Source organism: Colias philodice, chromosome 25, assembly GCF_061535455.1.
Source record: "Colias philodice isolate Cphi_HAF_F1 chromosome 25, ilColPhil1 Martin Lab GWU primary, whole genome shotgun sequence".
Taxonomy (NCBI): Eukaryota; Metazoa; Arthropoda; class Insecta; order Lepidoptera; family Pieridae; genus Colias; species Colias philodice.
Genome location: NC_143110.1, coordinates 8,316,864 through 8,333,597, shown reverse-complemented (window position 1 = coordinate 8,333,597; position 16,734 = coordinate 8,316,864). Strand labels below are relative to the sequence as shown.

Here is a 16,734-nt window from a genome sequence, read left to right as displayed (position 1 = left end):
CAAACGAGACGCCACCTTTTTCTTTGTTTCTGTTTTATTTTATCCTAATTTTGTGTTCCATTTTTATTTTAACGCGTGGCATTGACGCTTCTTTAGTAACTTCGATGTTAGCTAGTTCTGTATATAGTGTAAGCATGCTAGTCTAACATTATTAGGCGGAAAACATTGAATCGACGGAGGGGCGGAGTCCGTACGTGACTGCGCGGGCCGTTACTACGAGAATGGCGACCACACACCACGACCTCGACACGAAGGCGAAAACACAACAATTGGAGGAAAAGACAGTGGCCCATACTCTGACTTCGTCCGCCACGAGGCAGGAACAACGCGTGGTCACGCAAGAAGTTAAAACCACGGTTACGACCGGCGATCAGGTAACATTCTTGACTTATAGCAAATGATTCATTGCCATCCGCATGTTTTTTGTTATCATTTTATTTTTTCGTTCTTTTTGGTTGACGCTTTTATATGGCAGCCTTTTCACGACAGCGATGCGATTGATATGCTATCGCTTTGAGCTTTTGATATTTCATAACACATGACTCATTATTGCCTATGAATATACAAATATTAAATTAATATATTGATTGAAACGATAGTGAAAATGCAGTCATATAATGCACGTATGATTATGTTCTAATTTTGTTTTTTTTCTTCTTTCCAAATCGTCATGGCCGCCCTTAACACGCATGGTGTGAACTCCGCATTTGTGAATTAAACGGTTTAAAACCTGGATATGTTTAACTGATTTGAACCATCTCATTATAATAAAATTAAAAAATTTAATTACACTTACATATTTCAATGGATACATTATTCATTTTCCCATTAAATAATTTAAAATTAATACTACCCTCTTTTTTGTAATGCCAAATTTTTACTTTTTCAAACATTAAATTGTTATTTTCTTTATTATGTACTCTTATCCGCGATTATTTAAACTGTTAATGTTTTCATATCATAATTGTGGCAAATAAACACGAACCGGCAAATATCCAATTCAAATAAATTGCTGTTTATTGTTGTGTTTACTTAATCTGTTTATTAACTATTGTTTTTAAACAACCATTTAATGGTTTCTTCATAATTTTCGAACCACATTCTATAATCCAAACTGTTTTCCACTACCCCCTATTACATTAACTTCAAACTGTATTTCTCATTTACTATTTCTCCCTATCATAAAAATTTCCAACTACCCTCCCATAACGTGAAACTACCCGCAATCACACCGCACGTCACGGGCCCATATAAATAACCGCGCACACGCGTTACGGCGCATTCCGCGCTCGACCGCGCAGCTGACGAGACACGACTCGCAGTCGTCGCTCAGCAGCGGGGACTCCGGCACGCCGATCGACTTTGAGGGAGAAGGACATTATTATGTTACGGTAAGTTTTAATGGTGCTTTCTTTTACAGGGTATCGACTAATGTGGGATTTGCTAATTTCATATGTAGTATTAAAGTATTGATTTTCATTTTCATTATTGGGATTCAAAATAAAAAAACTAATGTATTCATGTAAACTTTTACAAGCATTTATGAATAGTCATATTTATAAACTACCTCCATTATAAATAATTGTAATAGTAATTTGGCTATTTTGTTGTAGTAACTTTAAATAGGTATACATAAGTACGTTAATTTTGTTCTGTTATATAGTTGTGAGAAACAATTTTCATGTATAATTTGATGATTCTTTAGGTCACTGTTAAATATAATATAGAGATTATTTTATTTAAATGATAATTTTTATTATTTATTGTGTTATATTTTAATTAATAAATTAAACAGGATATTCTTCACAAAATCAGGTAAAGTTTGGTGTTGTACTTGTGTTAGTATGCATTTTGATAGCATGGAATTCATAAACAAAACGTGATGTGATTTAGAAAAATATGCATGGGACTAGCATGGCATAGAAATGTTACTGTGTTACAAGTTTATTTTTAGTTTTACAAAAACAATTATGAGAATTTAATCATTTTGTTTTATTGTGTATATAGTTAAAAATTAATATTATTTTCTTACGATTTTTTCTTTTAACTTTCAGTTAAGTATTACCTAATTTTTTTTAATTTGCATAAGACTATTGTAATTTAAAATAATGCAATCTTATTGATCTAATTACATAATTTGTTACTTTTGAAATTTTTGGGTAGAGCTGTCTCGTTGATGTCGATGGGGCTTATATTGTGCAAATATTTAGAGCAAAACGTTCGTAACTAAATATTAACTAAACGTCTGATGAAATATTATATATCGGGTTAGCACATATATTTTTTATTCCACTATGACTCGATCGAAACCATGGGCTGAGGCTAGGTGTAAGTAAGAGCGAGCAATATGGTAGGTAAACTTGATGTGATCTTTTTGTCTGGATTAGTACGTTTTTCTTTTTATACCACGTGTGTAAAGTCGCGGGCTAAAACTAGTGTACTTATAATACATTTATGATAATGCGCAGGAGCCTGGTTCATACCGCACCACGACTACAAGTACTGTGCTTGGAAACGCACCGTTTGGCAGCATGTTGCAAGGTGCCAACACTAAAGTGAGTAAAAAACCATTAACTTTTATGTTAATTATAGCATTCAAATCTATACAAATATTATAAAGAGGAAAGGTTTGATTTTTTGTTTGTTTGTTTGTATGAATTGAATAGGCTCCGAAACTACTTGGCAGATTTGAAAAATTCTTTCACTGTTGGAAAGCTACATCATTTCTGAGTGACATAGGCTAGGTTTTATCCCGGAAATCCCACGGGAACGGGAACTATGCGGGTTTTTTTTTGAAAACGCGGGCGAAGCCGCAGGCGGAATGCTAGTGCTTTATAAATGAGAAATTTTTAGTTTTTCTACCATTCCCGGGGACGTCTAACCTCTTGTCCACCCGGAATGGCAGAAAGACGCGGGTTCGAATCCCGCTTGATGATCGCTTGAAATTATATTTTCTATACTTTAAAAATTTATTACCTTAAACATATTTTAACGTTAAAATGTCTATGATTTTCAAAGTGGGCGTCTTAAATATCCATAACATGATAAATATACAAGGTATTACAGTACTCCAAAAGTGATAATGCACATAGAAATCTTCGTCACAGTTCGGTAACTGTCATATTCCCGGAGCGTCCGAAGACGATTATGTATAAAGTGGTTAAATGCATTTTCTTCATGCATAATTTAGTAAAATTTGTTTAGTCAAATGAAATACATTTTGGAAATACGATAATTAGCGAAGATTTGCATGCGCATTATTAATTTTGGAGTACTGTACAAAGAAATGTTTTGTATGTGCAATACAGAGTAGCACAACAGCGGTCGGGCCTCAAGTGACGTCCCGTACTCCAGAACCCATAGAGAGTGAGCTGAGCGGTGAAGAAGTTGTCTCCTCACAGACCATCAGCTCGAAGACACGCACCGTTGAGACTATCACCGTGAGTAGCCATCATCATCATCATCATCATCATCATCATATTAGAATTATAATTATAATTGTTTACATATTAGAATTATAATTTTCATTTATTTAATTATTACATTAATTTAATTACAATTTATTACATTATACAATTAATTGTTAAACACATTCTTAGAATTATAATTGTGATAAACATCGATAGCACGATAGTCTATATTGTGTTCATCACTAAAGTATTTAAATATTTATAGTTAATGTTTTTGTAAGAACAGAATCTTCTCGTAATTTTTTTAAATCGCCATCACTCAATTTTAATACAAAATTAGACCACTTAAAGGTTTAGGCAATAATCGACTATACTGACCAATTACAATTTGGCAAATATCTTCGACATGCCGGTTTCTTCATGGGACTGTTTCATTGATAAAACTGTGAAAGGGTTGATCTATTGAAAAATCCGTTTTATTATAATATAATCTAGTAGTCTAACCTAAACAGTTTTTTAATATTGAGCAAATACAATTTTCGTGTTTCTTATAATACATAAAAATAATCTAGTCAATGAAAATAACAAGGTTTTTATAATAATGATGTTTATTTCCAGTACAAAACGGAGCGCAACGGCGTGGTGGAAACTCGCGTGGAACAGAAGATCACCATACAGTCGGACGGTGATCCTATCGACCACGATCGAGCGCTCGCTGAGGCAATACAGGTGAACAACTTGTATTATTTGTAATATTCACTGATTTTGCATGGTGTTTTACTATAGCGAAGCAAATTTTCGCTTAATAAAGAGGTATCTTGGTACTTGGTTAGGGTAATCTTTAACAATTTATTACACGCTTTATATTAGCTTCACCTGTATGTTTGTTTGTTTGTAACCGACTTCTTTGGGCGCGATTTTGACCCACTTTAAACGGCCAGATTTCGTTCAAACTTTGTAGATAAGGTCAGGTAACTTAGGATATCGATCGTGAAACTTGTTTATGTTTGTCATTTGTACCCAAAAACTTGTTTCTTCGAACATAAGTACCTATATTTGACATAACAATAAACTTAAGACTCGAAGGACCATAATTCTATTTTCAATAACGCTCTTAGTATATAATCCTTTGAAGTATGAAACTAGATGAGAATGTGTGAAACTAGAAAATAATTAAATATTTTTTCCTTATCACAGGAAGCCACAGCGATGAACCCCGACATGACGGTGGAAAAGATCGAGATTCAACAACAGAGCACGCAGCCCTAAACACACCTGTACAATGTACATCCTGCGAATATTATCATAAGTTATTTAATTATTACTGTACTCGTTTATTGTACTTTATTATATCGATGTTGTGTCGGAAACGCACTCTATTTATAGTTACGACTTGTAAAAATACATGGTAAGGTACGTTGCAGCATTTTTTTAACGATTTTTTAAGCTTAGGCTAAGGAAACGGAACCTGGGCTTAGCGATGCCATAAAATACGTGTTCGTGTATTTAAAACAATTTCATTTGAACTTTCGATTTTAGCTTTAAAAGTGTCACGAGTTAGACCACCGTTATTTAGTGATAATTTCTCTCAAACCTGGATAACATTAACGTAGGACGGGACTAAAAAGAAATATAATGATAATTACGCCCGACTGAAACCTCCATGACAAGTGCGATCTTTTGGCGGGAAAAGTTAACAGTCGGGACCTAAAAGTTTTAAGATATTTATAACATGTTGCTATTACTGTTTCTATATTACACCATTTAGGTGCTATTTAGGTATTAGAATGTAAAATTCTGTCTTGTGTGTTTATTGAGCGTTGGATATTAAAGGCTTGTGCGGGAGTAACATTACGATGATGGCATAGATTAGCTATATTCGATCTTATTTGCATTGAATTTAGAGTGGATTCGGCGTGAGAACATCTTGAATGATAGTTGTGAATATTTTTCGTTAGCGGCAACAAATATGTGTCAATAAGGTCGGATATAGCTTGCTCGAATTTAAGACTGATGCCACAGATATTATTATATCTATAAATTGTTTTACTCCAATTGGCTTATCGTTGTTTAGGGTCTCACATCGCAAGCACAAATACTTTTAAAATACGACCAATGCAAAAATCTAAATGCATCACCGTTTTTATTTTTAATGACAGGACATTCCAATATACCTGGGTTTCACACATTAGAATCTAGATGTTTTTCAACCTTAGAAAGCGTTTTATTGTTTTATAATCTGTGGCTATAATGTATTGACTATCTTATATTTAATTGAGATGAAAAATATGAATCGTACATTAAGTGACATTAAAACATCAATGACATGTAATTTGCCGCCTTAATTTGACAGGCCACAGATTGTAAAACCATAAACAATTTTAGTATTGTACAATTACTACTTCGGTAATCGCTAGTTATACGTTTTTTTCATTTAATTAAGTGTATGTTACGCTGATTGTGAATCAGATTTTTACTTTTTATAATTTGACATTTTATTGTTCACGTGTGACGTCACAGGCTGATGTGTTGCCATAATTATTTTTAATGGCGGTTCTGTGGTGGCCACGGGTTGGGCAGTTGAGGAGATTACTTTTTAATATACATATAATAACTGTTTTAGTGTGTGTATGTCTATTGGAAAATAAACTATGCAATGTTCAGTTAACGTCAATGTTAAATTGAAGTTATTTTCTGGTTGAATAAATGATACATCTTTAATATGAAATTGAAAAATGGTTAATTGTATAACTGTCTGTTTCTATTAATAACAAAATAACAATAAAACCGATTTAAATCACGTCACAATGATAGAAAGGGCTCAAGTAATGTTCGATTCTCCTCAACTGCTCGAATGTGTAACTTGTGTTGTCTTTATATTTATTAGAGATGTTTATTTTTCTAAGAGTCCCCAACTCCGGATTTTATATTGAGAAGAAGTAATATAATGAATACAATAAAATATGCTTTGTTTTAAAATGTGTTTTATTTCAACCTCACTAAGAATAACATTTGCTTGCACTTACACTTTATCACTCTTATTTTATTGGTCTAGATACAAAAATACACACCTGTTTCTTAAAATACCAGTAACATTTTCATGTTTAGTTAAGAAATTGTACATAAAATATTAACACACTATATTACTATAAAGTCTTGTTCTTTTAATGGAACGATTTTATTTGTACATAAAGAATAGTATTATTTCGACTATGCTTACAAGATTCAAATACAATTTTGTCATACTATAAAAACGTATACAAATAAATAATATTAATAACATTCTTTGATTTGACTTAATTAATTAAAATCACAACACAGTTTCAATCACACTTTTCAATAAACGATCATCCAAAGATATTTCCGATGCTCTGAACAATGCCTTCATTATTCACATACCGCAGACCATCCTTGCCCAAACTGTATGGGAAGGTATCGCCTGTGCGGAGGTAATACTGTCCTCTCGTACCGGGCTTCGCGGAGTAGCCCATGTAACTGAAATGTAGAAAGATATATTATTATTACATATGTGGGTATATTATTAAATGTTGCAAGTAAAATTGTATATAAGAATTGTAAATTAAGAGAACATGTAGTTAAATAATTCAATGCAACTGTTCAAACTTGTAACATGTAATGCAAAGATTAAAATTGTAGGACGCTATAGACTGTCGAAGTGGATTCAATGTTTATTTTGCGTTATTCTCTTGTTAAAAAAATATAAAATAATCATCAAATTATATGAATCAATGAGACAGACAACAGACTTTACAAGTTTCTTTCTCTATCACCCACTCGTAAAATTCTATTCAATCGAGTCGTTAGATGAAAAGACAAAATAATATCTTGTACAGCTACATTTGCCAAAAATATACAATGTACGACTTTAATAGTAACCCGTGCACCTAGTTACATTCCGTCGATTCATTAGCAAAATACACACCATTTTATCTAGATAGTCAGCTATAATACATTTTACATTCTAAATTAAAATTCGAACATCATACCTGATCTCATTCTCACACTGTCCCTTTTTAAAAGCGTCCCAATCTTGACACCTGACCGCGGGGAATGCTTCAGGCGATATAATACTAACGCCATACAGCAGCCAGGCGCGGGAGTGTGAACACGTTTGGAGCACGCAGTCCGGTTGCATAGCGCCGCTGTTGGGGTAGTAGTCTACGTGCCCTGGGGATGCATGTATAATTGAAGATAACATTTGATAGGCAATTGAGGATGGGTGAATTAATTATTTAGGCAACTGCGTTTGTTGTCAAAAGGAATATTATCGAGAAATTTTTAAAGAATAGAAAAAAATCGAGCTGGGATTCGAACCCGCGTCTTTTTGCCATTCCGGGGTGACGCCTAGCCTATCGGTATACCGTGAACGTGATCGCACATGAGCAATCGAAATCGAAAGGAATGTTTTTGAAATATTTTTCAGCAATAAAATATCTCTGCTAAGTAATAGCAGCCAGAGTTAAGTCTTCGATAAATGGATATTCCAACACGATAATTTTTCAATTCGAAGTAGGTAGTTACCTATTCCTAAGACTAGCGCGTACCTACCTTTCGAAGCGGTGATCGTGTGTTTCAGCAGTGAATGTGTAAAATTGGTTATTCATAAGCACGTCTTGTAAAAAATTTGGTACATGAATAAATAAGATTTGAGTACATAAGAGAGTTTTTATTTTATCCCTTGTCCCTTTAAGTTATGTATTTATTCATCACTGCACTTTCGAACATCATTCAAAAACATGATGTTCCTCCGAAAGCTCTTTATATTACTTACAAATACAATATAACAATCATTTACGTGGATCACATACCTAGTTACTTACACCAATATAAATTTTTTTAAATTTTTTTATTTCAATTTAATTTAAATTAAATAGACTACCATATCTAGTTCCATACGTTAAGAGTTCATGAATAATTAGTGTACCTACAGAGCAAAGACCTATACTTTATAACATAATTTGTCAACCACTACACATACCCACAGCATCCTTAATCCCATAAACACCCGCATCCGTATGTATAACATCCACAAAATCCGCATCCGTATGCTTCAACCGCAGCTCCGGTTCCACATGACTGAAGCAAGGTCCCGCGGGATCCAACCCGGATATCCGACCAATGTTGCGTCGTGTTAGTTGCTGGAACGTCTTGCCGGTGAAGCCAGCGATGTGGGCTCCTAGACTGTGTCCGATTATGTGGATTTGTGAAGGGTCCTGGCCAACTGGTTAAAGAAAAATGTTATTAGGTAGTAAATATTATATTCATAGTCGTAATAATATAGAATTATATAAATGGCGGTTATTGTAAATAATGGTTATGTTTCAATTTGATGAGCTAGGTTACACATTTTATGTAGAATTTGTGGCATTAAATATATTTTAGCATTCTTCTTTCTATAATTGTTCATTCATTTTGTTATTATGTCCATTGGCAAGTTCTAAGACGGCGAAAATTTTCCGATCACATTGACGAAACAAACAAAATTAATCCAATAATGTTTGAGCTATGTGAAAAATGAGTTTAATAGGTAATAAATTAGCCGTAAGCAGTTTCAATAAAATAAAATATTAATATGGCATCAAAGCCTTTTCAAGAACAAGGTAATCAGGATTTCTAAACCTCGATTAATAAGAAAAACATCTAGTTTGAATGACATCTTTCTTGTAAATATCCGGAATTAAACAAACAAGATACTTATAAAATTCATATAAAGGTATTTATTACAGTATTTAAAATAGCATCACCGATTAGTCTCATTTTAATTACTATGTCGTTTGAAATAGTGTCCATAATTATAGTTCTAGGTCAACGATATAGTATGTTTATGATGTTTTCCTTAGCCTTTAAAGTAAAGATGGGTTTGTGTTATGTGAATTATCTTTAATGGGCATGAGGATGATAAAATTTATATTCCTGATTTAATTAGATTGAATTCATTTGCATGTCGATTATTTTTATGTTTCATTTTCAATACCGTATTGGCAATGACAACCGTAATTTCATAATGACACTTAACTAAGTTACTTAAGTACCTACTTGCTTACTTAGGTAAAATATAATGTTAAATATACCGTTCAATATAATGAGTAGGTAGTTATAGTTAGTCGTCAATTATGTGCTCTAGCTAGAGTCAATTGATTAACTAGTAAATTAGAGTCACACAATCTATCTCTCTAGTCTCTGTATATGAGTATGTTTTCTAATTTCTACAAGACTTTTTGATATAAATCGTTCAGCCATTTTGTGTGATTGTAGTGAAAAGAAAAAAGATACATAAGAATTAATGCCTGAAAAACTTGTTTTAATTCAACTACTAGTAGATAATATATCTTTTCGACTACTGGATAATGTCTACACAAATTCTAGGTTCATTCCTTTATCTAAATTTCAATATAGGTATTTATTTTCCTCCTTCAACCATGTCTTTCTTTGCTAAACCTCTCTCCCTATATACCACATATATATATTACTCACAACCAACTAAGACGGCGAGGAATTCAGCCAGCGAGCGACCAATGAAGCGGACGTACGTGGTGGAGCGGAGGTACAACCATCGGATTAGGGAACTGCCGTCCAGGGCTAGCACACTGTCGTGGTCTGTAAGGGAATGAATAATAAACGTCTGCTAAAAATATATTAGAACAGGAAACAGTCGGAATGCCGATACAATGTGTGAAAACAAGTTATTACGAATTTAAGTATCTACTGAAATTGCATCTCGAGAACATCTGTTATTGCATCTCATTGTCCACAAAATACTTAGGTACCTAGTCAAATAGGTTAAGAAATTACACTAAAAAATTCTGACATAATCCTACAATCAAATGAATTATTTAACACTAGATTTCCGCCCGCGGCTTCGCCCGCGTTTGCAAAGGAAAACCCGCATAGTTCCCGTTCCCGTGGGATTACCGGGATAAAAACTATCCCTTGTGTTAATCCAAGTTACCCTCTATATGTGTGCTCAATTTCATTGTAATCGGTTCAGTAGTTTTTTACGTGAAAGAGTAACAAACATCCATACATCCATACATCTTTACAAACTTTCGCCTTTATAATATATATTAGAATATTAGATAATAGATATTAGATTAGATATTAGATAATATATATATTAGAAAGAATAGAATGTAAATACGTTTATTTCGTATAGGTACCTAGGTAGCAGGAAAGCAGAAATAATTACTAACAGCAATACTGGCCCATGTAGCTTTGTCACAACTCACATAGCTTAGAGATAACTGAAACGCTACATGTCCGAAAAGAACCATTTTTTCGTTTTATTGTCAATTTTCCTTTGGTCCTTGTAGTTAACTATGTTCAGATATTCATGAATGATGCGTAGTTGTGGTTGAGTTTCAATACATTATGCAATACAAAATATTGTTCTTGTTTTTTTTCACAGAACTTCGAGAATATAATCGATTTCAAGCTAATTACTCCATTATTTATAATTATGCGGCAGATGCATGTTTGACTGCTAGATTTTCTTTAGAATAATTGTTTTGTATTCTAAAATCTAAAAGATATGTTCTTTCTAAACCATCGGAATTGTACCCAAGGACTCACAGTATCCTATTTTCGATTATGTCTACGCAGGCTCTACTTGCTTTAGGCCAGAGCCTAAAGCCTATTTTATTGAGATTTGATCCTTTTGCAAGGAAAATGAGTTGAAAAAACACCTATCGCAACACATTTGCAAAATTACTTTTTCACAGACGATAATTTTACGCCCTAAAAATGAATATATACTTACTATTCTTCAAAAAAGACGAGCTAATGTTAGTGAAGCTGTCTTTCATGGGATTATCAGTAAATCCGTGCACAAATATGATCAGTTTATTGTCCCGTTCGAACTGCCGCGCCTGTCGCAGCCAACCCGCTGCTTCTGATATGTTCAAGTTTATAGCGGATTGCCTGAAATTATTGTTAGATTTAGTATTGTGTTTTTTTGTTTTAAGTTTTTCCTGAATAAATTAATCAATAACTAGGAGGTACTTACTCATTAGAAAATTACAGACAATTTAGTGAAATAAGAACTTGTGCGTGTAGAGTTGCCAAGATATGAAAAAGTACAGTCTGGGTTTAGAAATAATTTAGCTTCTAACTACTAAGGGAAATTTAAAAATATCGACAACCGCGATATAAAGCAATAACAATGAAGGCTTTTCTTTACATTAAATTTTGTAATAGGAAAAACACATCAAAAAAATATTTCGTTAATTTCCGAAAAAGTAGAGCTGAAATCATGAACTAATTCCTGCTTTAGGTATTTCTGGAAAACAAATTGAAAAAGAACAATACAGTTTGTAACAATCTATACAAACTCTTATTATCTATACTTTACTAATTACGTACCTACCTGTTTTTATAGAATATCCTCAATAGATTCAAATCAGGCTCGTTTTCACCAGCTAGCTGTTCATACGACACACCAACTAATTTCTTCACGTGTTTACCTTAAAAACAACTCTCATTTTATTCTACAAATTCCCATTTAACATGTTCATAGGTACGTATAATTATACATAATCACAATAAAAAGCAAGTAATTTCCAATGGAAAAAAAAAGTGTAAAAAAATTTTCAAAAAAATTTTTTTACATCAATGCAGTCAGGATACAAGAGCAACTTTGTAGTATAAATTTTTATTGTAATAATTTAATTACATTGTCTTAGATTTATATTAAGGAATTTTAATTTAATGGCTCGACTCAAAAATATTCATTAAAAATGTTTCATAACTTATTCACAAATCACTTACATTGAGAAGAACCAACAGTCGCGATGGTTTCAACCACGGGTAGTTTCGCTGCTACGATTTCACGCTGTAAGCCCTTGCCAATAGAGTCAAATATCTGGTCTTTTTGCTGAGCTGATGACAGCGAGAAGAAGGCCACCAGCAGGGATATTACCTTTTGTGGATTCTGTTGAATTAAATACGTGTTTAGTTATTGACTCTGAAAGAATAAGGTGAATTTTTCTAGCGTATGTGTCTATGTAAAAGAACGACAATATTTTATTTATATTTTTCAAATAGCTATTAAAAATGCAAACTATACCTAAATATATAAAGATATGTACTAATTGACTTGTTGTTTTATTGTTTATTCAATTAAGTAGAGCGAGAATGGAAAGCTACGCGTAGGTTACCAGTAGTTTAGGTAAGTAGGATACCTATATCATGAAATATACAATCTGTGATACAATTCTTATAAAATTATTCTGTTTTAAGTAGTCAATATTCTGTATTCGAAAATATTGTAATTATACATATAGTTTTCTTTTATAATTGTTTTATTTACGTACCATGTTTTTCATTCCCTCCTCGACCTGAAAACCAATACAATTTTTATAGAAATAGTTTTTAAAATGGCACAGTGTGCAATAAAAAATCAAAACGTGCAAGTCAAAAACAAACAAGTTACCAAAATACAACGATAAAATTATACCAGATCGAAAAACCACACACATTAAAATCCCTACACAACACATAGGTACTATAGGTGTACCTATATAGTACCTATGTGTTGTGTGTGTATTATGTAAATACACACACACAAAACACACAAATATATGCACACCCACAGACAAACTCAAACACACGCAGATAAACACTGCACACACACACAACTTACTCCATCATGTACAACTTTGTACCACACATACAATTTATCTTCAAGATCCATGGTGCTACTGAAATCAAAATAGGACAGTATCTACTATTATTATTATAGGTACTATCTATTTATTTTCTTCTCTTAGACATAATTATATCGTACTTATTATAAATTCATTCGGAATATTTTAAAACCTTAAAACACGTTATTGAATTAAATTATAATCAAATAATATTATCGATATAGACTATGAAAAAAAAAGGTTTGCTTCTTCTGTTCGTCACTTTTGGCGCCAAATTAAAAATTCACAAACCATTAAACAAAATTTAACACCGTCATAACTATTTCCTTTGATAATTAAGTGTAATTTCATTTATCTTTATATTGAACTGTTAACAATTCTCTCTTTTATGTATGCAAAATCAATCGACACAGTAACGATGACATAAACCTACATAAGTGTTAAAAACACAACGACATGATAGGAATAAACTCAATTAAACGGTGCGTACTGTAAAAAATAAAAATTTTCAATAATTTTAATATATTTTCTTGACTGTAAAGAAACTCTCAGCACCTAAGTATATAAATATTTATTCATATATTCATCTATCTTTTAGCGGGATATTTCAGGCAAGGCTGTACCGAAAATGTTTATATGTACTAATGTACCTATATAAATATCTGTGCTCAAAAATACGTGAAGAGTAAATTATAGATACATAGTATTATGTATCACAGATATGAACTTGAACATTACTAAATAAGAAAGGCTTGTATTGGATATTTAAAAAAAGTTTTAATGAACATCGCCCATTTTTGGGTGAAGGTGAACTCGATATATAGGTTCGGATTAAAACTTCGATATGAGGAAATGTCATGGTGCATTCTTTCCATTATGATTAAATTCAAAATATAATAAAATTTTAATACATAATTTGACATTTTTACTGACCGTGTAATTTTTCTCCTTTATTTATTCCTTTATTGTTTTTTTATTAATTTCTTATTACTGTAACAATTTTTCTTTGGAAGTAACTTATTCGCAAGAAATATTATAATACATATAGCATTTAGGTAATTACTGTTTTAGTTAGATAATATTAGACGCAAAAGGAAACTTTAAAAATTAATAATTTTGTATCATTTTAAAGTTACATTTATTATTACCTAAGATAAAATTGAAATTTATAAAAATAAATTAACTATTTATATAGGTAAGAATCAAAATAATTAAAAGCCAAACGAAAACTGTAAACTCATCAGATTTCATTACACATTAGATATAATATATTACATTCAATACAAATAACTTACATTTGCAAGAAAAAACACAAAATACACACCACCGCACTACAACCACACCTACACAAACTACAAAACACAGAGCGTGCAAGTAGTTTTATATAAACCAGTCCTTTGCGAACTTCGTCCATTTTTATAACATATTTAAATTTACTTCCGACTTATTTTAATATAGATGTTTTCTTGAAATTACAATATTTTTAAGTTATCCTAATTGAAGGGGAGATAAATCGAATACAGGCAAAATCAATTTAAATTGTTCTTATTAATATAAGTACTCATTTAACTTAAATTCTATAAAAAATAAAATTCTGGCTCTTGGCTTCAGTATCGTGGTACCTGCAAAACAAATTAATCTCTTTGGTAAATCGATCGCAAAAGTTTATCCAGATTCTGATCAGCGTTTTTTGTTTGAATGACTACGAAACATACACGCTATTATAAGCTTTGGTATACGAAACATTTCACACTCATAGGCTTTGGTAATAGGATACGAAGTATTTTAAAGGAAATAATATTGCATTTGCAATAATATAATTACTATTTAGGTGTACCTACATGATTTTTAAAGACGGATTTTTAAGGACGGCAATCAAGGGTAAGTTCCTATTTTAAATTCAAATGGTTTATAAGCCAAAATTAGAAATATATATTTTTATTGAACATTTCTATGTTCCCAATACTTCGACCTCTACAGCTCTAGTTTTCCAAGAACTTTACCAAGAATAAGTTAATTTACAAAGAACATTAATAAATGTCATCTATGCATGGGTATTGTGTATATTTTATCGTATCAATATCTCGGAAGTATATTAATTCATTTCTAATTACTGACCTTGCGGTCGTGGGAACTTCGAGGGACAATACAATGTTTTTCCATGTTTTACTATGAATCTATCGCTAAAACCTACTATTTGAGATCAACATGTAAAATATTTTTTTAGCAAAAACTAAACTGCCATTAAATGTTCGGAACTTCACAAATTTTAATGGGACCAACAGGAATCATCAGAATGGGTTCACCTAGTGCAAAGTACTGAGGTAGCAAACTCATAATAAATCAGTCGAAATAAGAACCTCCTAGCTTTTTAAAGCCAGTTAAAAAGACGAAAATCGGTCCAGTTTTTATTTTACGTGAAGATATTTGATGCAATAAGGAGTTATTTAGGCGTTTTATTTTGAAGATTTGTCAGGGTTGGTGGCATAAATAACATAATTCTCTTGGTTGTAATAAAAAATAAGTTACTAAGATTAAAGCGTGTGTTAGGAAGTAGCCTAAGACCAATTATTTCTCAAAAATTTCCATCGTTTTTATTACCTTGTTGTGATGTGATGTACCTACCTACTACTAGATTTAAAAAAATATGATGTAAATGATGGACAAGCTTCCGACATGTAACATTTTGGTTAAAAAAACAAATCATAAAGAACATCAGTTAGAAATTTTTGCTTGTAACCTGTTTATGGAGTACTTAGAGCAATGAGCTACTTATAAAAAAGGATACGTGGTAAAGCAAGGTATGACCTCATCTTGGATCCGCTTTGATGGTAGATAGGTCACCCGCCTTAATGTATTCAAAATTCTAAGTAGTGTCATGTTTTTATACGCTTTATTAAGCTTAGGTTACAATATTTACAACGGATTATCTATACTAATATTATAAAGAGGAAAAGTTTGTAAGTATGTATGTATGTATGGTTTTCACGCATAAACTACTGGACCGATTTCAAAAATTCTTTCACCATTAGAAAGCTGCATCTTTACTGAGCAACATAGGCTATATTGCATTTTCAAAAAAATTAGAGATCCTTACCAAAAATGCAATAATGTAACCCAAGGTGTAAAAAAATCCTCAATAAAACTTCTGTCATCGCGTGCGCTGCGGAATCTATTGAAGATAGAACAAAAAAATGTTCTACGGTATTATAGAATGGATCAATATCTACAAGAAAGTCCGCGATACCATATGTCCATCTTCGGTAGTTATGTTACTACAACAATTTTTTTACGTTTTCAAAGTAAATAGAAGTGCCGTCAGTAATCAAACCATGTTATCCATACACATATATTAATCCTTATCCCATTAAATGATGTTTTATTATAGACTGTTTCAATACCAGCAAAATACTTTTTAAATGAAAAGAATTGGATATTCCATTCAAAAGATATAACGAATTTTTAAAAGTGTCAATCTACAGAAAATAGTAGGTATACTGTTCGAGCAGGCCGTAGTGCGGGGGTCACGGAGGAATTCTACCAATATGCGTCTTGACGGAACACAGTGGGGTTTTGGTCGGTAGGAATCCGACATAACTCACGGCCCCTCCCCCGGAGGCCGTGGGTATCTATGAAAGATTTCCCCACTAAAACAAAAAAAT

General features: G+C 32.2%; 2 protein-coding genes across 5 annotated transcripts in view; one reads left to right on the top strand and one right to left on the bottom strand.

Annotated features, from left to right (window-relative positions):
* The window catches only part of LOC149477548 (protein 4.1 homolog), a 78,234-nt gene extending 71,845 nt beyond the window's left edge, over positions 1-6,389 (top strand). For 2 of the 3 annotated variants that reach the window (XM_089710905.1, XM_089710904.1), the window contains 6 exons: positions 156-374; positions 1,302-1,391; positions 2,469-2,555; positions 3,309-3,440; positions 4,029-4,139; positions 4,608-6,389. In XM_089710905.1, coding sequence (XP_089567031.1) covers positions 156-374; positions 1,302-1,391; positions 2,469-2,555; positions 3,309-3,440; positions 4,029-4,139; positions 4,608-4,679 — 711 coding nt within the window. In that variant the 3' untranslated portion in view covers positions 4,680-6,389. The remainder of the gene's footprint in view (positions 1-155; positions 375-1,301; positions 1,392-2,468; positions 2,556-3,308; positions 3,441-4,028; positions 4,140-4,607) is intronic. The other variant, XM_089710906.1, reaches the window with a different exon arrangement.
* LOC149477547 (pancreatic triacylglycerol lipase-like) lies at positions 6,378-14,433 on the bottom strand. 2 transcript variants are annotated; one of them, XM_089710923.1, is made up of 10 exons: positions 14,368-14,408; positions 13,069-13,126; positions 12,740-12,763; positions 12,195-12,357; positions 11,794-11,890; positions 11,188-11,348; positions 9,906-10,028; positions 8,410-8,652; positions 7,418-7,598; positions 6,378-6,905 (listed from the first exon to the last, which is right to left on the bottom strand). In XM_089710923.1, exons 2-10 carry the CDS (start codon positions 13,117-13,119, stop codon positions 6,758-6,760), a joined length of 1,191 nt encoding a protein of 396 aa, XP_089567049.1. In that variant the 5' UTR covers positions 13,120-13,126; positions 14,368-14,408; the 3' UTR covers positions 6,378-6,757. The 2 variants fall into 2 exon arrangements, with proteins under 2 accessions (XP_089567049.1, XP_089567051.1); XM_089710925.1 differs by lacking the exon at positions 13,069-13,126 and having other exon boundaries at positions 14,368-14,433.
* Positions 14,434-16,734: the final 2,301 nt, after the last annotated feature.